Raw genomic sequence first — 22,113 nt, 5'->3', positions numbered from 1 at the left:
AAATTGTTGAGTTTATAGCTACAAGTGAAAGAAAATGTCACGGTGCCGCAAGTATCTGGTTATAGAGGACACAATGGTGGAGTCGAGTAGTGAGTATTTTTTACATTTTTTCATACTTAATATATGATATTCATGAATATTATTATTTACATTATTTACATTTTGACTTTCACTTAATTTCTGTTTATTCGGCTTGGCATATACTATAGCTTAAAACATAATATTTCCATGGTATATTGCTTGTGTGTTTTGAAGACACTCATAATTAATTTGTAATGTACTTATAACACAAATAAATAACACTTTAATATCACTAATCAAGCGTGTAATAATGCTGGCTTCACATGCCATCGGAAATGTCCTACATCTGAAGTTGTGATTACAAGCTTGTCGCATTTAAGTGCTTTGTTGTCAGAAAGAACAGGAATCATGGAGGACACCGGGCTTATTCTTGCCTAGTAATTGGGAAAATATTATTAAAGCCAAAATCATATTTAGCGTCCCATTCATTGACAAGCATAAACATTTACCGCCGCAGTCAGCTTGCTGACGATTTTGGAATTTCAGTCAGACAGGCTATTCTCGCTGTGTATAACATATAAAATGTGTTGGCGTGGACAGAAAGCTCTGGCTGAATTCGCATAAAAGCATAGCATATTACTCTTACTATTTTTCTTTACATGGCTCATGTAGTAAGTATATTATGGTAATATGGTATTCTGAATCCAGTCACTGATTCTGCACTTTTAAAATAGTGAGTCACTTTAAAATAGTCAAAAACACATCTCAAGAACACTTTTCCAATAAGGTGCGCTCCGAGTTGTTTTGAATGCAAAATAATGTCGTATGTACATAATTTTTTAATAATTTAAAAAAAAAAAAAAAAAAAAAACACTGAATTTTTTTTTTTTTACTCAATTAAAGTAATTGTATTTACTCAAAATACTTTTGGATTATAAACAACATTGAACAAATGGATGTCAAACAAAAGGTAGTCTATGACATTTTTATTATAGGCCTATTGTCTAGGCTGTATTTATGTCAGTTATATAACACTTTTATATTGTAGTCAGACAGGTACCAGGTTCAAGGCAGAAATGTTTTCAGTAAATCACACACATAAAAGATAAAAGTTGTAAGTATTTTGAACAGAAACTTTTTTTACTGAAATATTAGTGTGGCGAGAAGCAGGATGGGGACGAGAGCCGCGGGAATGGAGTGAGTTCGGTGGCGCTAGGGTGAATGCGTATATCACCTGTGCGCCATACCGGTCTCGAGTCCCACGGAGTATCTCCGGAAGGATAAAAAGAGGAGTGACAACAGTGAAGGATGAGAGAGGATCAAGCCAGGGACATTTACATTGGCTACATCTGAAATCGCTTTACTAGGCGAAAAACAGTATGTGACAAAAGAAGTGTCTTAATTCACAGTAGGCTATACTCGTAAAAGAGTAGGCAAAAAGTACCCTAAGATGACCGAGATTCTGAAGTGTGTGACGGGCACTTTACTATTATCCCACGAGGCCACGGGAGAGGGGCAGCAGTCATCGATAAGGGGCTGGCGCTTACTTTTTTGTTTTGTTGTTTATGTTTATCTTTGTGATTAAAGTTATGTTTATCGTTCGCCGTTTCCCACTTCCTTCTTCATGAACTTGAACATTAAGGTCAATACAAGACTTTCCTTCAGTGCCGGCCAGTTATTTGCAGCATGCCATGTCGTAATAACCGTAATTTTGAGATGACAACACGTGACATTCATGGCACTCTGAGCTGTTCTGGGACAGCTGACTGAGAATTATGTGTTTCTACGGCAACGCTATCAACTCCTAAATAAATCTGTAGCGATCATGTGGTACAAAATTCCCAGCTTACAAGTTGTAATTACGAGCTCTACTAGGATGTGAATGCTTTTACATGTTGAAATCTTGTAATTACGGTAATTACGAAATAGTGTGAACGCACCTATTTTTACCAGTTTTGTACTAAGTACTAATGTACAAAGACAGTGATATTAACAGACCAAGTTCAGTACACACCTGATTGATAATGCATACAGGCGAACAGATGAGCTCTGAATATGCTCAACTGTACGGTACTTGGCTTCTCATTGGAAACCATTATACAGATGGAAACAGGTGATCCAAATATTTGTAGCTTGAAACAGATTGAAAATGGACAGCCATGTTCTGCAATTTTATGGATGTTTTGCCCCCCATATCTCCATGCCAGTCATGTGACTGAAAACAATGAATATAAGCTTGTGCTCAAAGTGAGAAAAAAAAAATGCAGGTAAGCTTATGTAGGTGTTTTTTTTAATCAAATGGAAGGTGTGCTGTATATCTAATGTACTGTATTGTGTCTTTTTCATTTTTATGCAACTTTCTCTAAAACAAAAGGGTTACGACTAGTTGAACATTTTGCAAACCCCCATTACATCCCTGCCACTGATTGCACACCTGCACCGGCACTGTTTTGCATCCCATGAGCCCGCCGGTGCCAGCAGCACTCGGTGTGTGTGTGTGTGTGTGTTCCCATCTAATGATCATGACTTCCACACATCCTTCTTTTCTATCAGCTCACCGCCATTTAGTACAAATTACAGCCATCAGCTCCACCCACGAAGAATTGTAGCCGTCGATTCCTGAGGGAGCAATTCTTCAAATCTTCTTCAAATCTTCCTTCCACATGCCCAGGTAAGACGTGTTCACCTCCAGGCCAGCATGCATGAATGCCCATACTTGCTGGCCCCGGTTACCCAATATAACCCTTTCAGCTGAACCCTGGCCAGCCATAACTTGATTTAATTACGATCTCATTACTCTCTGCAGCTGCACATACTCTGTCGACTCTCTGTCCTTCTACTCCAGGCTTGTGAATTCCACTCAATTGCCCCGGTTAATGGGGAGAACACAATAAAGCATCGAACACTCTTGGAGGTAGAGCTTCTCTACACGCCCTGACTTTGAGCGGCGAAACCTCAGAGCCTGAATCAGCCACAGAACAGCCTGGCTCTGTTTAGCGGCGCTGGGTTTACATGATCGCCAGCTACGACTACCATATTGATAGACCCTCCACTATGGAGCGGTAATGCAGCCGGAATGAACGGAGAACTAAAATCAGCCATGCACCCTCACGCCCACCGCTGGCGCTCGACTCCGCTGTAATAGTTTCTATTTGTGGAAGAGGAAGGATATAAACAAATGCATTAGCTTTGCCTCGCCACAGGAACGAAGGGGGAAAACAAGTCAAAGTGAACAGCGGGAAAGAGAGGAGGAGAGGCGGTGGGTGCGAAGAGAGAGGGAAGGCAGAAATGAAAATGTTGAGATTGGGATGTAAAACTGCAAAGTGGCGTGAACAGATAAGGGACGGAGAGAGAGAGGGAGGAGGAAGATGGTGTGAGTAGATCCAATCTCCAGCCCTGTCAATCAGAGCTGCAGTGTTTACTGCCCACACATTCCTGCCCCTCTTACAGGCATTACACACGCAGCGAAGAGTGTCTCGAGTCAGCCGTATTGATCATGTGCCAGGATGGACCGGCGGCCTCTGCTGATTGAATATGTTGGATGACTTCCATTGTGGAGCTTCGTCTTCAAAGTGGTTCCAAAGCTCCGGATCAAACGCAGAGTGTCGTAAGTGATTACGGACGGTAATGATAATGACTTTGTTCTGTTCTGGATGACTGTTTGATGAAGTTTGTTGGGCTTCTTCAACGGCTCTGAAGTTCAAAGAGGCATGCCGAACACTTCCTATAGTGAGTGAAATGGTTCCTGTCGTTAAATTAACTCTATAATAAAGTAATTTGCTAGCTCATAAACTGTGATCTCTGTATAAATCTACAATAATTTTTCTACAATATCAGTGTCACAATGGAAGAACTGCTCATCCGTTGAAAAAATTAGTATGGTACTCATAGTATTTCTGCAAAAAATCCCATTTACATTCTAAATTCACAACTTAGACCAGAATAGAGTTGTCACAAAAATTTTTATTCTTCATTAACTCACTCTCATGATTTTCCAAACCCATCCTACTTTCTTTTTTCCATAGAACAAAAAAGGTGAACACTAAACTTATCTGTGCAACGAAGCCATTTTAGTGACCGGACGCCATCAAGCTTTAAAAAAGGACAAAAATACAATATTTTACAATAAACTATATTCCAAGTCCTAAAGCCATATTAGCATTGCGATATGCAGAAAATCTATTTTAATTGATAATTTGTGCTAAAAATGTAATTGCTTAATGCAAACATAATTGGTTCATCTAACCTAATTACTTCCAAAGACTGTGTATATATAGCCCTGTGTTTGAGGGGCCATTTACACCGTTTTCAATAGAAAATGAAAATGTGTTTTTGCCATTCATTTACACCACAAAGGTGTTTCGAGGGCCTGGAAATGCAAACTTTTATAGTATTCAACTGTATTCAAAGTGCAAGTTTTTGAAAACTATACCGTTCATGTCTCATGTGTAAACTACAAAAACGCGAATTTGTGAAAACGGTGACGTCATGCGCATGGCGTGTTTAGTTCGTGTAGTGTTTCTTTACAAAGTGACATCACCAACTACTGGCCTGGCACCATAATGCAGTGTTTTTAATTATTTCCGCGGATTGTTTGGACAACGCTGTCGCCTGTGCACGAAAAACGCAATAGAAAAACTTTTCCGTATTTAGTACATCATTGTCGTTTAAAAATGCCCTCAGTGTTTGTCAGTCATTGTCTTTAAACAACAGAGTTGTTGTGTCTCCTGTTCCCCCTGTGGTCTCATCTTCCTTTTGGATTTATGTTTTCATTTTTGGTATATGGCCATCTGCTTTCCCGTTTAATTTATCTTTTTTTTTGTTTTTGTGGAATAAAGACTGCTCGAGAATCAGATCCTCGTCTCTCTTCTTCCCTGCACACCGTAACAACTGTAAATCATGCGACTTCATTTCTTAATTGTAGTTTGTATACCTAAAATTAATTTTATATTGATCAAGATGATGCAGAGCTATTTTCTCCATTTTTTATGCTTATACAAAAATTCACTCTTGTAATCTTTTTACAATACAAATTCAGAGGTCAGAGTCTTCTTCACATCCCGCATTCACATAAAGGTCGCTAGTGTGACCTTTAACACTGTTTGAAGGAGATCCTGCAATATATTCATTTTAATGGTCTCACAGCAGTATAATTGTATTAACTGCAGCATTTTAGCATAAACCACATTTAAATGAGGGAAAGGTCTGTACACTGAGCAGTTCAGACGAGGATAGTAGTACAAATTACAATTGGGCCAGTAATGATGACTTCTTTTCAATGTCAGTGAAGTGACTGGCCCAGAATGGAGCATGACATAAAGCTCCAACTATCTTTTCTGACAGGCTCGTCTTCATCTCAGTAACTCTTACATTTTCATTCCCTCCTCTGACCTCAATCAAGGCCTTTCGCTTTTATCATAGCGCAATTTCCATCACAGAGATAAACTCATTTGCGTTTATGAAGGTCAATGACTGAATGAACACAAACGGAGAGAGTGACAAGGGCTGGTCTTACAGCAGAATCTGACGTCATTATGAAGTTTCACTGTGGCACGACTCGGTACATAAGCAGCTATCAGAGACATCAGACAGCTGACGACTGCTGCAAAGCGGGACGGAGCCGGTGAAGGACGGAAAACCTACAGGCTGGGAAACACACAACATGATGTACGAACCACACACACAAACACACACACACACACGCACGCACACACGCACGCACACACACACACACACACACACACACACACACACACACACACACACACACACACACACACACACACACACACACACACACACGTAACAATACTGCACTCCTGTAAATATACCCTTCCCAGAGCAACCACTAATGAATGTTAATTTCAGTCCCCTGGTGCTGATCCAATATGCTGATAAAGAGAGGGTGTGCATTTCTGTGTGTGTGTGTGTGTGTGTGTGTGTGTGTGTGTGTGTGTGTGTGTGTGTGTGTGTGTGTGTATGTTTGAGGCCCTTGGGGCCACCTAAGTGTCTCGTGGAGCGGCGCTTTCATATTGAACATTAGTAAAATGGACCAGAACGCCTGGCTTTCTTCTCCCGTCTGTAATTAACGAGTTGATTATTAAAATTAAGCTGTAGATAGTTCCCTTAAGCATGCTGATTCCATAACATATAGAATTAGGAGCTCCATGCAGATGCTCTGACAAGGGTAACTGTAGTGGAGACTCTCTGTATCAGGTGCAACTATCAGTGGCGCTTGGGGGCTCTCACGAGACCCACGCCATCCCTGACCTCTGCTGCGGTTTCCTCTGCCTACTCACTTTCGAAAATCCTCCAGAAATAGAAGAAAATATTGATATTCGACCTTGTGTGGGGTTATAGTATCATCTTGCGTATCCACAAATTGATAAGCTGCATACAGTCTTGCCACTGAAGCCACATGGCAGCTACATGCTCAAAATATTCTTAATTCTAACTGTGGGGAAAATTATAATAATCATTAATAAAAATATTATTCCTAGTCATGTGTTATCATGTTTTTCACTTTAGAATACTGATCCAAGTAAATCCTTCTGAAGTATTTATTTGAGTAATAGTGGGTTACCATGACCTTCACTTTAGAATTAATTAATTAATTAGGTCAAAACATTATTCATGTGAATTATAGTTCTTAGTAGTCCTCTGGAATGTATGAAAAAATTGTTTGCTAATAGTGATAACACATTCAACTGAGCGCTATTTCTTACTAATTTGTTAATCAGAGTTTCTTGTTTGTTATAGTTGCTTGAATGTTAAGAGCGCGTTACTCATTTGTTCCTGTGTAGTTGTTAATTAATGGTGGAACGCCTAACGTATGGTTATGAACTGTGAAATAGGCTCCACATAATGCCTGATATGTTGTTGGGGTACTTTTTCGAAGCCAGTAACCATATATATTTTTATTCTCAGTGAATTTGCATTTGCAAAGCATTTGACATGCCACAGAACTTGTTTTTTTTCTTTACAGTCTACGCACAGAACTGCTTGAGTAAGACAGTAATAGAAGCCTTGAAGTTTGAACCGTGATTTAAGCCCCGCCCACACCGCCGCCTGCGGTTTCATAGCAATTTTTCCCCTCTAAGTGACACGGTTCACCGAAGTGTTAAAAAATAACTTTAAAAGCTCATGTTGATAAAGTGGAAAGCACAACTTAACTGTGAACATAAATGTAGCTTTGCAGCTAAAGGTCAACCTGCTAGATTAACCCTCTGATCTCGGCCAATTTCAGCTGATTCACACAGCGTGTTTGCAGTAAATAGGCCTAGTGCAATAAAAAAACCTTGAAACTTGCTTTTCTTGCTTCCGTTTTCAGTTTATAGCTGTTTGATGGACAGTGAATACGTCGACGACGCCGTTTCCTCAGCAACATCCCTTGACAATGTCATATCTTTTTATGATAAAATAAATAAATACAAAATAATGACAAACAGGCAGCAGACTATAGGCTACTATCAATGTGATGAAATGTTCTATTTTATTACACATCTCCGCGGCAAAAAAAACATAACAAAAAAACAACTAAACTAAATGTACATCACAGAAAACAAATGATTCATCTGCATAATAACAATATAAACAGAAAGCAAATGAGGCAGCACAAGAGCTTGTCATATCAGTCTCTCAATTTAGAACAACAGCGCCTTCTGTTGGTGTGAAATTAAAGCCTGTGATGAGAGATGGCAGAGGCACAATGGTGTCTGCAACACGTCATTCATGTGACCTTGTCCTCTCTTCATAATTCATATCATGAGAATTAAAGATATCAATGAAATCGTGGAGTTACAAGAATTCCAATTTAAATAGTATTCTCGATTATAATACAATTCTCACTTATGCAGAGTGTCAGATGATCATACATGTAGGCTAGCCTATATATACTAAGTGGTACAGAAAAAACACATTGTACTATTCTGTAATCTCTACTCTTGTGTTACCAAACAACCTTTACCTCCATGATAAGTTCAGGAAACTGCAGGGGAAAAAAAGAAATAAAATATATGACCTCTTCAAAAATGTTGCAACTTAACAGTGGTACTTTTTTTTCTGATTTATTTGAAATCCATGTACTATTTTCTGAGTATCAACCCATGAGAAATCACAGTATGAGAGTCAAGAGAATGGATCACATTGGACAACAAACGCATGAACAAACACACGCTGCTTTGGAGAATAGTGCTGCTCGCTCTCCGCTGCTGCGGTTGCTTATGGATTTGCTCCATGCTTATGGATGTTCCTATGGAAATAGAGAGAAGAGGAACGTATCTAATGCCAGTTGATGGATTTCTCTTCATGAGAAAGACTTAATGAAAAAGCTCTCAACCACGAGGTGAATGTATTGGCAATATGCATCTTCTTTTCTTACCTCATCAAAGGTGGACATCAAAAACCTCATCCTGTTCCTCCTGAGAGCCGTCTGTGATGACTGTGACAGAGAGAGAGAGAGAGAGAGAGAGAGAGAGAGAGAGAGAGAGAGAGAGAGAGAGATAAAATTAAAACATTTTAGAGAGAGAGAGAGATAGAGATAGAGATAGAGATAGAGAGAGAGAGAGAAAGAGAGAGAAAATAAAAATATTTTAGAGAGAGAGAGAGAGAGAGAGAGCTTGAAAGTCACTGCAAGTTACTATCATCGTTTATTCTTCAAAAGATAAATAGTACGGTACACTAGACAGGATCTGGTTTCTACTGGGTAAAGACCACTAATGAAAATGTTTTTTTTTGTTGCATTTTTTACATTGAATTACAAATGTGTGTGTTTTTTTGTATTCAGCTTGACAACATATGGACCTTTACAGTAATTTTATTTATTTATTTAATTTTATTTATTTGCAGGTACATGCACGTTTACAGTAATATATTGTTGATGATTTTATTTGTAAGTAGAATACATCTGTTCTTTGTAAATAAAAATATATGTCACATTTTGATTAAAAAAACTATTTAAAGCTGCAGTAGGTTACTTTTGTAAAAAAATACATATTTTTTTTACATATTTGTTAAAACTGTCATTATGTCCTGACAGTAGAATATGAGACAGATAATCTGTGAAAAAATCAAGCTCCTCCCAGTGGTCCTATTGCCATTTGCGGAAATACACCGCTCCCGGTCAGAAACAACCAATCAGAGCCAAGAGGAATGTCTCAGCAGTGTCAATCAAGCTTGTGTACGCGCTGATCGCACCCCTCTCTTGCACAGCACGTACCATCGGTCAAAATCAAGATTGCCGGTGTGTGCCGCAGCAGCTTGTTTCAATGCCGGACAAACAATCAAAACTGCCAATTTCTCGAGTGGCACCTGCTCATACAACAAAGACGGGTAAACGGAAAAAGACAGATGCCGATAAACAAGCGAAAAAGAAAGAATTAGACAGAGCCCGAAATAAAACGAGGGTAAACATCGGAGCGGCTTTTCAGAGGTGGAGGGAGCTCCGTTGTGGGGGAGGAGCTGTGGAGGGGGGGCAGCAGAGAGCAAGGGGGAGTGACCTGTAAGTTGTGCTTGTTCAACATTTTCTAAAAACTCCCTACTGCAGCTTTAACTTGGTTAAGGTATATTTATCTCACAAAAATGATTTGCTCCCAGGAAAAAAGCATACGTTGACTACAACATGATCAGTTACTAATATTTCGTTGGTTCTCTCTTGTTTTTGCATGTATTTATCATTTCTTTGTATGACAGCCTGCCCAAAAATAATGTCTGCACAATTTGGCAGGTTTCATTGCGTTGTCACAAATAAAACAATTGACTCCAAGCACAACGCAATATACATACAAAGTCTTTAACAAATCTTAAATAACATTTGAATAAAGGGTGAAGATGTCAATTTCCCTATAGGCTGGAGGAATCACTTTTCACATTTGATTTGGCCACATACATGACACGCTGCTGTGAGCAAGTAAGACATGCTGCTGCTGCACATACATGAAATAATCAGCAGACCTATACAGGTGGAGCTGGGGAAGGTGGAGGGTTTCTGAAACCAGACTGCTAACAGCAAGTATTTGAATGCTGAACAGCAAGCTCATTGGCTGCTGATGCAATGGCAACCCATCAGCAGCACTATGTAGAATAGCGCAGAATAGAGCCTGTGCCATCTAGAGTTTCATGACAGAACATTGTATATATATATATATATATATATATATATATATATATATATATATATATATACTGTTTATATATATATATATATTGGATTGTGTTATGTAACGTACATGTGTGTGTGTGTGTGTGAGTCTTGTATTCAAGTACACTTGCGTATTAATGTGCATTTACCTGGGGACTCTGCAATCGGCTCTGTGCTGGTGGGAGGCGGAAAGCTGAAGGAGCGCGTGGCCTTAAAGGAAGCGTCATTGTGACAACTGACGCTCTGTGTCCGCTTGCGGCACTCAATGGCCAAACGACTGCAACAGTCTTTATGACAGCTCACCCCACACACTGAAAAAAATGAGAGGAGGGTCACAATGCCACATTCACTCACGCGCACACACACACACACACACACACACACACACACGCACACACGCACACGCACGCACGCACGCACGCACGCACGCACGCGCACACACACACACACACACACACACACACACACACACACACACACACACACACACACACACACACACACACACACACACACGTAACAATACAATTTGGTTTCATACCTTTGCATTTGCATCGCTGTTTGAAAAATCCCCATATCTGCAAGAATTAGCATTTATTAAATAACTCAAAAAGACAAAATATGTAAGGAAAACATGGAAAAAATCTGTTTTAAATGGATTTGTAAACATTTTGTTCTATCCAGTCAGTTGACATTGTAAGATGCTTTGAGTTGGAACTATATTCATATTTTTTATTCATAATTGGATGTATAGAAATCCAGACATGTTGATTTGAGTGTAACATTTAAGAAATTAATAATCTCACAATACAGTTAAAAAGTTTGGGGTTTATATGAATTTAAAAATGTTTTTAAAATAAGTATCTTATGATCACCAAGGCTGCATTTATTTGTAACAGCATAATTTTTTTTACAATCACTTTTGATCAATTTAGTTTATCCTTGCTGAATAAAAATATTAATTTCTATAAAAAATGCTGACCCCTTACTAACCCCAAGCTTTTGAACGCTAGTGTATAGTATATTTAATTTAGTTTTCTACCAAATTAAAATATATTAGTTCTTGTTTCATCGCTCTAATGATGAGTGGATTCTATATGTCCTGTGAGTTGACATAATATTAAATCTTTCAGAAATACTGCTTATTTCTTTATATGTAAATATTTTAATGAAGAAAAATAGACCTTGAATTTAATGACATGTTAAATTACATTCACTGAACATAAAAAAAAAATTCTGGTAAAAAAAAAAAAAAAAAAAAAAAACAGAACATGAAAGAAAAAGGGAAGTTAGAAAATAGGAAGTGGTTACTATCTACACCCAAGTACCGACTGTGAATACAACAACATCTTTTCCTCAGACACACCCTAAAACACACTGCTGCACACTGAGCGAAAACAGCACAAGCACCATAAACTTCTGACAGCAGAGACGAATATGAACAAATGCAAGCCATAAATACAATCTGGCTTATGAGTGATAATAAAATAGGCTTTGAGTACATCTGTGCTTTTTGAAATGAATACAGATCTGGATGTCTGTTTCTCATGACACTGAAAAGATCTTATTTCATCTTATGTGTGGGTTGTCATCACGTCGTTGGAGATGAAGATAAAGAGTTCGAGCCATAAATAAAATGTGTACTCACCAAGCGAGAGCAGTGCCGACAAAATGAAGGCTTGACGCTGCTCGTCTCTGTAAAAGTGTGAACAAAACCCATCTTACAGTTCTGTAAGGAGCTCGCCTTCGTGAAGTACTCAATCATCTCCTCTCGGCTAATTTTACAGTCCCTGGGAGAGAAAATGAAAAAGAGAAAGATGGGACCTTTACTGTACTGGAGACTTTGACAAATGAGGGGAAATAATTCCTCTAGATAAACTGGACAGATGTCTTGATAAACCCACTGGTTTTGGTCCAGTTCATCAAACTTGCCGAGGTAAGGGAAATTGCTCCTGATGATCTCAAACTCTTCTTGGGAAATGTTGCCATCGCCATCTGTGTCAAAATTTTGGAACACTGACTGAAAATAAGACGTCTTCTGATTAGTTCTTTTTCACCGCAAAATCATTTAGTACACAGCTCTCTGGAATACTTGTCAAATTTATGCAATAGCGTGATCTTTCTTTTATTCAGCCATTCTATAAATAAGAATTTAATACAGTTTAACTTACATTTCAGACACAATATTAGCAGTTATTTTTGCTCCACCAAATGAAAATATTTTAAAGTTTCCCACTTATGTTACTGAATGAATCAATGTTTTTGAACAAATCGGTTGAGTGGATGATTCAATGAATCAATCAAAAGGTCAATCACTTTTTTATTTTTGAATTCATCAGTGTTTTAAATTAATTGGTTGTGTGAATGATTCAATGACTCACTCATAAGGTAAGTCACTTGTTTCATTTTGCATTAATCAGTGTTTTTGAACAAATTGGTTGAGTGACTGATTCAATGACTCACTCATAACGTAAGTCACTTATTTCGTTCCTTAAAATTAGTGTTTTTGAATCAGCTGAGTGAATGAAAAGAAGTCACTATTCATCACCTGTTGATGTCAACAGAAGGAGTCACTGTGATACAGTACAACAATACTGATTTATCGAACACATAGTATAGATCAGATGTATAAATATAAAATAATATATAATGACGCAAACTTTATGACTGACCATTGTCCCAGGTAACCAATATCCAACATAGCTGTGCTAGTTTTACACAGCTCATTATTGCATTCATTTTGTGATAAAGACTGGCTCACTTTACTGTATCCTATATTCCAAAACTATATTCTGTGCAATCAGTTTATCTGAGATTCATAATAAATTAATTAAAAGTAGTGCATGTCACATACCTCCACCATTTTTTCAATGTGCTTGTTGATAATCGCTGGATCTGCTTTGGGTTTGACTGAAGATGCCCACTCTTCTATTAGGGGAGACTGTGACTTTGAGCTGGAAGTCTAAGAAGCCAGAAATCAATGGTGTATTCACTTAGCAAGTGGAAATAAGGCACCAGTAGATATGGAGAAATTACTGCCGTCCGTTGCATGAACAGAATAAATATAGAGTAGTGGTTCAGTCTCCCAGCTGCAAGTCTACGTAAGTGGATTATGCAAGCAATATGGTAAAATTAATCTGTCAAATTGTGTCATGAGTGGTTGTAATTGGTGGTTCTACCTCATGGTGGCCACTGATTTGCTATCTGAGCAGTTGGTGTGTCGGTGGGATGACTCACTGATAGTTTAATACTGCGAGGCTCCCTCTGCAAAGACAGCTGATATATCTCGTCCTCTGAGTGGTACTGGTCCAAAGACACCTAGACAGGGACAGAAGATATGCAAATGATGAACAATAATTGATCATCGATATAGATTTCACAAATCATTCAAAGGCTATATCAACCTCAATGTTTCCTTGAGGGATGGTTCGGAGTAATTTCAACATAGCGTCCTTTGCACCATGACCTTGAGCCAAACACTCCCCCCAGAAGCTATTTTTCCCTTGGTCGAACATTATTAAAGTTAGAGCTTATTCAGAGATATCAGCCGAATGGCTTAGTGCAGGCGCTAATGGACCCGAAGGATGTATCTCGTAATTTACCCCACTAATAATGCCGGGAATGGTACAAAACTTCTACAGTGGTACAAATAGGTTCTGTACTCATAAACCGAGGCATTGGAAAGTTTGTAAGTACATCAGGAGTTTATTTAAATAACACTTGCCTGATGGCTTATGATACCGGTCACTTCCGTGATTTGGGAAAAGCCCAACATTCAGCTTTGCCATCACTGGATTTTGATTACAGCAAACCCGTCCCACCCATAATAGACTCACTATAAGCAGATTCAGCAGGTCTGAATTGGCTTCTATATTGGGTGGAGTGCTCTGAATGAGTGCCAGCTCTTCCAAGATGGCATACAATTGATGGGTCTTGGTTAGGTTGACCCTAGTCTTCTCTGGGTCAAACCAATCAGGCAGGGCCACATGGACAGCAATCAGGTCCTTCAAATGCACCCCGAGGATGGGGAAGCGGAATCCCGAACATTCAGAGAATCGCTGACGGTAGCGACTGTAGTTTCCAGAGGAAGTGACCAGCTCCACCAATCCATCAAACACCTGATTAAACACAGAGGAGGCCATCAGTTAGGACGAAGGTCGCTGCAGCCGAAATATGAGGAAAGGGGATTTCAGAGGTTGGTTCATTGGTAAAATATATTTCTGCTCATGTTTGGTAGCCTGATAACAGAGCACTTGACTTGAGTATTGATATTTCTGTGCAATCTGGCAGAGAGTATGAAAATGGCACTCAAGCCACCTAAAGCAAAGTGGAACTTAAGAATCTTATCTCCCATAGCCAGATTTGGAGTGTTACAGCTGTTTGTTTTTCTCGCCAGTATTGGAGGTGTGTTTATAAAAGCAGCTCTTTGGCAGTCCTTACCTTGCGCGTCTCGCTGCCGATGAGCGCCTGGGTATCTTTGAGTCTAGCAATGGAGCTGTTGCTGAGCCCACCCACTACAGCCATCAGTGTGTTGAAGTTCTGCAGCTGCAGTAACCTCTGCGCGCACACACACACACATACATGGATTTTCATATTTAATGAGAACATTCCATAGACAATGATTTGTATACTGTACAAGCGGTATATTACACACACACACACACACACACACACACACACACACACACACACACACACACACACACACACACACACACACACACACACACACACACACACACACACACACACACACACACACACACACACACACACACACACACACACTTTTGGATCCCGCTGTAAACAGATTACATGTCTTTAAATATAAGCAAGCAAGCGAGTTGGATTAACCTGGGCCACTTTGATGAATTCACTGATGACAGTGGCTCTCTGCTGAGCTGTAGGCTTACTGAGAACCATGATCTGGATCCACTGGGAAACACTGTTAAACAGAGTAATAAAACGCTCCAGAACAGGATTATCCACCGTGCAGCCGTGCATCACGAAACTGTGGTAGTCCTGGAACTGAGGGGGAACAGATTTTTCATTTGCAATATGAAATAAGACTTGAGGTCATGCTATAACAAGCACAAACACGTGATTAATACTGCATCTATAAATCAAGAGACTCACTAGAATTTTGCAAAACGATTTGTACTCCATATACGTAAGGTGTCCAGCAAGGGTTGAAGCATCAAGGTGGTCAAAAAGAAGGGAGGTCTTGCGTTTCTTCTGGACAGTCTCATCTAGTTGACGTCGCCATTCGTATGATGGGCTATACAGGCAAAACAAACAAGACATTGTATTTCAGATCTTTCGCCAATATGCCTATATATCATGTTGGCTATAGTTTGGATTAGTGATTTGATTTGAAGTAGATTTTAATTAAACTTAAAAAGACACCGACGTTTAATATGTACTAAAGACTCATTGACTTGACACTCTGGATCTATTAAGTTATTCAAAAAATGCAGTTAATTCAATATTGATTGAATACACATCTTTAAAAGGTTTTGAAATGATAATGAAGGCCGACGTTTCAGCGTCTCAGACATGCAGCTTGTTTGTGATGTTCAGTCCATATTCTCCAGCCCTCCGTCTCAAAGGAGCAGCGTTTTGGGTGAATACCGTGCCCCTGTGACTCACATGCTGTCTATGTCGATGAGCAGACTACGCCTCACATCTCCATTCTGCTCCAGTCGCTCTTTCAGACCGCGGATCTGCTCAGCCAGTTCGGGGTTCAGGTCAAACTCAGCTGGGAACTCAGATATCCAGTACCTGACAGAGAAAAAGAGACGGAAGACAGAGAGAACTATGACACAGTGTAGCTGTGCATGAAATAGGTCTGGGCAAGACATCAGGAGGATGAGTATTTTCAGTGAATAGTCTTGCCTCAACTGTTTTATGTGAATTCACAATACGCTTCTGTGATCCAACCCAGCTGCCTCATGACACAGACCATCACGTCTTTACCAGAATAATACACCAGATGGCCAAATAGTATTTGGACACATAAACAGCACAGCCATATATGCTTTCGGACATGCAATTTCAAAACCATTAGCATTACAGTTTTTTTCGATTGCTAAACGACAGTGAGCACAACTGGAGCTACATGTGCAAAACTCTAACTACAGTCTGCACTACCAACAGTCACCTAAGCTAAACAGTTCACATCACCTGCAAAACTCACTCCAAGCAACACAACTCTTAACACATGGCTCAAAACAGGCTCAGTGCAGCCAAACACTATGCACAACCCTCACTGAGATAACACACACTGTCACTCAGAACACACTGAGAGTAAAAACACAAGCATCAAACACCAATACAGAAAATACAAAGTTTTCATCTTTACAGTTTGAACAATTTCAGTGACTTCATACAAAGTAATATTTTCTTCAAAGAAAAGAGTGACATTCTTTCACATGATTTATTTACAGTAAATTTTTAGAACATAACAATTCTTTAAGGTAAATGAAAATTAGCAGTTTGCTTCACAATAGTCTGTAGTAATTTACAGAATTACAGTATAATGAGGAAAAAAAGGTAGAAACTAAAAGTACATGTAATTCAAACAAATAATTGAGGGGCTAATCCTGCTTATCTCTAGCATCAGGCCACAGGTTTTCATCAACATCACATAAAATGTTCTCTCTTGCCATGCACCTGGGGAAGAACCTTCTGGAGTGCCTTATCCATCCCTGGTAGTCCTCTGGACTCGTGTCCTCACATCCGGCACGCATGGCTTCCAAAAGAGACATTTGGTCATGTGGGTGGTGGTGACCAAACACTTTACACCTCCAGGCAGAGAAAAACTCCTCTATTGGGTTAAGGAAGGGTGAATATGCAGGCAGGTACAAAACCATGAATCTGCGACAATAGCATTTTCCTGCGCATCTGAAAATATGTTTTCTCTTCCTCCTGTTGGGGCCAGCCTTTGGGTTATGTTGTATATTACAGTATATACAGTAATACAGTAAAAATATATTTTACAGTCAAACTTACTGTAATATATATCTGTGTAAATATTCTATAATTGCAATACAAAATATATTCCTGTAATGTTCTCATTTACTGTAAGGATGTAAATCTCACCTGTTTCAGCTGAAGTTGCAATCAGCAGTGTTTGAAAGACACAAGGCTGAAATCTATTCTGTTTTGAATGTGTGGTTCACAGTTTTGACAGCAGTGTGTTAGCATTTGAACAAAGTGCTGTAAATCCACAGAGTTGTGCAGGTTGTGGTTAAAGTCATGGGATAAGTGTGTAGAGTTTTGAAAACTGTGTTCAAGCAATGAAAAACGAACTAGAGTTTGGTCCACATGAACTGCTGCTGTGCAGACTGTAGTTAGAGTTTTGCACATGTAGCTCCAGTTGTGCTCACTGTCGTTTAGCAATCGAAAAAAACTGTAATAGGGAGTAGGTCCTCTTTAAGGGTCTGAGCACTTCACACACAACATCTTTATCTATGAAAAGGCGATAGACAGATGTGCTTGACCAGTGCACTTGCATATCGCATGTTTTGCAGCATCTCACCATGACAGAACTTCTAAAAAAGCAGCGTTTAAGTTAAAATAGGTTGCATTTTTTCTATTTCACTGCTTTGCGTCTCACATTTTTAAAAGCAAAAACATGTTCTGTGGCCCCTAAAACGTGTCCCCTGAGGAAATGTGGAAGTGGAATGGGAAAAAGACAATTTTTTTCAGACTTGAGCTGAGCATCAAGGTTTTAGATTGCAGCGTCATGCGTGAGAAGCTGCAAAAGTATTGCTTCATTGTTCACTGCTCCCATTTCCTGAGCACGGGATATCAGTCGAAGTTCACTTCTCTTGACAAAATGCATTGATTCCGAACATACTAGCCAGTAAACACAGATGAAAAAGTTGTGCATATTAGTAATGACATAAAATACTACCATACATACATGTATGTTAATATATATATATTTTTACATTAAAATGTATAGAAAATGACATTTGAAAGAGCTAAATTTAGTGATAATTGTCTATCAATGTTTAATATGAAAATTAACAATTTGGTTCTATTAGATGTCTTATATCTCATTTAACAGTAAATGCATTGTAACTGTTGCCTTTATGCCCACATAGGATTAATTAAACTCAATAATAACGAGGAGCCTCTTTCTACGTCTTTATTTTCAACGTTTAAAGTGCCCTCAATAATTGTATCTCTTAAAACTAATCTTTGATCACCAAATGGCATATTTATGTTTTTCCTGTGGGGGAAAAAATATTCATGCCTTAAAATAGCATGAATGTAAACCTCCACTCGCTCATTCAGGTTCGTCAACAAGTCGATGTATCAGAATGATAATGCGTTTATGTATCGCTCTCTACAACGTACACATAATGGTAATTAATATGATTAGCCTTTTGCTACTTTATCAAACAGCAAATGATGTGTTGCTAAAATTACACAAAGTGTTTTCCCTCAAACTCTGGAACGAACAGCGAACAACTTACAGCGTGAGAAAGTTTCTGACCGCAGTGTCATACCCATGAATTATTTAATGAAGCCAGCGCTGATCGGGTTATGATTGGTTGTTTGTTGGTTAACATGAGATTCTAATCTATCTCACCCTCTCGTTTCACACGTTTTACGTAACAGGGTTAAAAGCGCCGCTAACCTTGCTGTTGAAACATTGCTTTTAAAGGCAGGGTATGCAATTTGTTCACATTGTTTGTTATGCTGGTTGAATGTCTATTCACATCCTTATAGCAATCACTAAAAGTTAAGTGGTCTAAATATATTGTCTGTGCATGGCCCATAAAATGTTTGTCCAATCATTGCATTTGGTCCTATTATTGTAATGTTATGTGCTTTGAGACATGAGTTAGGCCAAAAATCGCTTGCCCTACCTTTAAGACGGGGGTTTAAAAGATGATAACGCTGGGTTAAGATTGTGTGAAAAGTTCATTTAATGGCCATTTACATTCAGACGAGTGTGATACCGGAAGAGAAAAGGTAGGCTATACGCTCCACTCAAGGTTTGTAGAATGATAGGGTTGTACTTGATTTCATGTACTTGGGTGTAACTGAAATAGCCAAACCTTGGGTGTCACGCTTTTAGCCGCCATGTAGCATATGTACAGTTATTAAGGTTTTTTATGTATGTATGTAAAAAATAAATAAAAAAAATAGGTGAACAAATGGGTCTTTAACCTACTTGACAAGATGACAAATCTGAGACTGGCGATTTGCAGAACAATCCTGTTCCTGAGACCTGTAATACTGTCAAGGTAGCTCCACTTCATTACTATTATCAGCTGTGAGGAGAGTGATGGAAACAGTTTGTGATGCTGTCAGCCCTCTCTATAAATGACAAACCCCACCCATGGCCGACTGTACTAAGTGCTGAATGTCTAGCATAAAAGCCGGCCTGTCACATCGGAAACTAAATGTACGAAGACTTGCATTTTTTTTTCTGGTATTTGACTTTAATGCTAGTTATTTGAAATGCAGAGTTCTCAGAAAGTATAATGTGACAGGTCTTAGGAAGGAGGATACTTGTGCATGAGTTTCTTGGCTAGGTCACTGGATGACAGGAACCAGGGATGCATGGTGAGAAACATCCGCACGAGAAACGTCTCCTTCAGAGCGCCGTCATTGTCTGTGAGGAAGACAGAAAACCAGACAGCGATTTGCACATGAATTAAAATGAGTCCATTAGCCTATGATTTTCATTTAATAGCTTGAACATTTCTGCTCTTATAAAAATTTAACATACAGATGAAACAAACATTTTAAGCTAAGGTCAACCAAAAGGTCTAAAAGCTAAAGTTCAGCTAATTTTTTCTTTGTCCATCCCACATTAAAATGTATCAAGTGAAATGCAAGTTATTATAGACCACACTGTAAAAAGTGGTAACCTTAAAGAGCTGTTTTTAACTTGATTTAACCCATAAATAATAATGTTGTTGGTATAACTTAATGTATTTAGGTTGATTCAGCAAAATAAATGATATTTTGGTTTTGAATAAAACCAGTTAAAGGGATAGTTCACCCAAAAATGAAAATTCTGTCATCATTTACTCACCCTCATGTTGTTCCAAACCTTAATGAGTTTCTTTCTTCTGTTGAACACAAAATATAATATTTTAAAGAATGTATGTAACCAAACAGTTGATGGACCATACTGACTATTTTAGTCAATGGGGTCCATCAACTGTTTGGTTACCATCTTATTTTGTGCTCAGCAGAAGAAAGAAACTCATACAGGTTTGGAACAACATGAGGATTAGTAAATGATGACAGTTTTTTTTATTTCTGGGTGAACTATCCCTCTAACTTAGATGCTATAATTTTTAGGTTACCATTTTATCCCATGTGCATCCCTAAAATATTATTGCATATAGGGGGTCCCTGCTCGAAGACCCCAGAGCTATAGAGAAATATTGAAGAGTGTGGGAGGGAATATTGATAAACAGACACAAGTACACAGTTGAAAAAGCCAGCACTGTTCCGAATGGCTGATCAGATTGTTTACACAAGAGAAGGAAGAAGCAAATATGAGCACTGACCAAAGGCTTTGATGCAGGCTTCCACCAGCTCATCCACGCTGGCTGACTGATCCGATGAAACGCTCTCCATTCCTTTCTACTTCACTGTTCCCCACAGCCCCTCCTTTCCCCCCCACTTAATTTTCCACTCCTCTCTTTGATCCCTCTCTTTTTCAGTCTGAAAATGAGGCGACGGCATGAGCGGCAAAGGAAACAGAATCAATAAAGCAGAGAATGGTTTAGATGTGAGAGGTGTCACTGGTTTTTCATTTTCATCAAAAGCACACAAATCCTGGTCACACATGGATAATACAACGAACAAGACTCATCCGGAGAAAAACAAGGTGCATAAAAGAAAAAGAAAAATCAAAGATCCATAGTAACTGTTCTCAGACAACAGTAGAGAAAAAAAAAGCCTTAGAAATACTTTCAAAGGAACTTACCCGTTGAATCTGGCATCAGAGGTCCAACAGTGATCACTGATGGTATTTGAAAACAGAAGTGCTAATGAACACAGGGTTTGAGGACGGCCTCTCTCTACCCATGTAGTGGAAACCACAGAGGGCCTGACTGAGGTTCACTCGCAGTACAACTGCCGTATACGCTTTCCTGTCAGTTGAGAAACTTACTGTTGCGTTTCCTGTTCATAATGTTGTTTCACACCAAAAATGGGTGGAGGGTGTGAGAAAAAATGGAGAGAGAGAAAAAAATCAAAATTTTTGTCTTAAAAAGAAAAATATCTAAACATCCTTAAAACAATACATATTTATTTGAGAAGCAAAACTACATGTTGTCAGAGAATATATCTTGATTTTGTTTTCTCATTTTAAGCATGAATTAAAAAAGTTATGAGGTTTATGTTTAAAAAATGGGTATACTTTACAATAAGGTTTCATTAGTTAACATTAATAACATAAACAAAGAATGGACAATACTTACAGCATTTATCTGAGTCTTAGATCATGTTAATTTTAACATTTACTTATTATTCAAATCAGATGTTTTATTTGTTAACATTAGTCAATGCCCTGTGAACTAATATGAATAAACAATGAGCAACTGGATTTATTAACAAAGATGAATAAATACTGTAACAAATATACTGCCCATTGCTAGTTCATGTTAGTTAATACATTAACTAATGTTAACTAATGAACTCTATTGTAAAGTGTTACCAGTCAGTCAATAGAAAATAAGCTCATCAAGCCGGCATTTATTTGACCGAAATAAACTGTAATATTGTGAAATATTAATACAATTTAAAATAATGTTTTTTTATTTTAATATACTTTTAAATATAATTTATTTCTGTCATGCAAAGCTGAATTTTCATCAGCCATTACTCCAGTCTTCAGTGTCACATGATCCTTCAGAAATCATTCAAGTTTGCTGATTTGATACTCAGTTATTATCAATGTTGGAAACGGTTTC

The 22,113-nt window shown here is 38.5% G+C and overlaps 1 protein-coding gene across 1 annotated transcript; it reads right to left on the bottom strand.

Moving 5' to 3' along the window:
- Positions 1-7,485: 7,485 nt before the first annotated feature.
- Positions 7,486-21,322, bottom strand: rasgrp2 (RAS guanyl releasing protein 2 (calcium and DAG-regulated)). Its single transcript, XM_079586206.1, has 17 exons — positions 21,126-21,322; positions 20,704-20,860; positions 19,691-19,793; positions 19,350-19,406; positions 15,809-15,940; positions 15,296-15,437; positions 15,014-15,187; positions 14,600-14,716; positions 13,996-14,277; positions 13,397-13,477; positions 13,014-13,121; positions 12,064-12,179; positions 11,808-11,949; positions 10,701-10,737; positions 10,309-10,470; positions 8,402-8,461; positions 7,486-8,272 (listed from the first exon to the last, which is right to left on the bottom strand). Exons 2-16 carry the CDS (start codon positions 20,771-20,773, stop codon positions 8,406-8,408), a joined length of 1,779 nt encoding a protein of 592 aa, XP_079442332.1. The 5' UTR covers positions 20,774-20,860; positions 21,126-21,322; the 3' UTR covers positions 7,486-8,272; positions 8,402-8,405.
- Between the last annotated feature and the right edge of the window lie 791 nt (positions 21,323-22,113).

The sequence above is a fragment of the Phoxinus phoxinus genome, assembly GCF_949152265.1.
Source record: "Phoxinus phoxinus genome assembly, chromosome: 17".
NCBI lineage: Eukaryota > Metazoa > Chordata > Actinopteri > Cypriniformes > Leuciscidae > Phoxinus > Phoxinus phoxinus.
Note: the sequence above shows the minus strand (reverse complement) of the source record. Positions and strands in the feature narration are given on the sequence as shown.

Coding starts and splice junctions, on each gene's coding strand:
- rasgrp2 (XM_079586206.1), bottom strand. CDS start 20,773: ATGGAGAGCGTTTCATCGGATCAGTCAGCCAGCGTGGATGAGCTGGTG. Junction 13,122..13,396: donor CTCGCAGTATTAAACTATCA/GTGAGTCATCCC, acceptor CTGGCTTCTTAG/ACTTCCAGCTCAAAGTCACA. Junction 12,180..13,013: donor ACATTGAAAAAATGGTGGAG/GTATGTGACATG, acceptor TCTTATTTTCAG/TCAGTGTTCCAAAATTTTGA.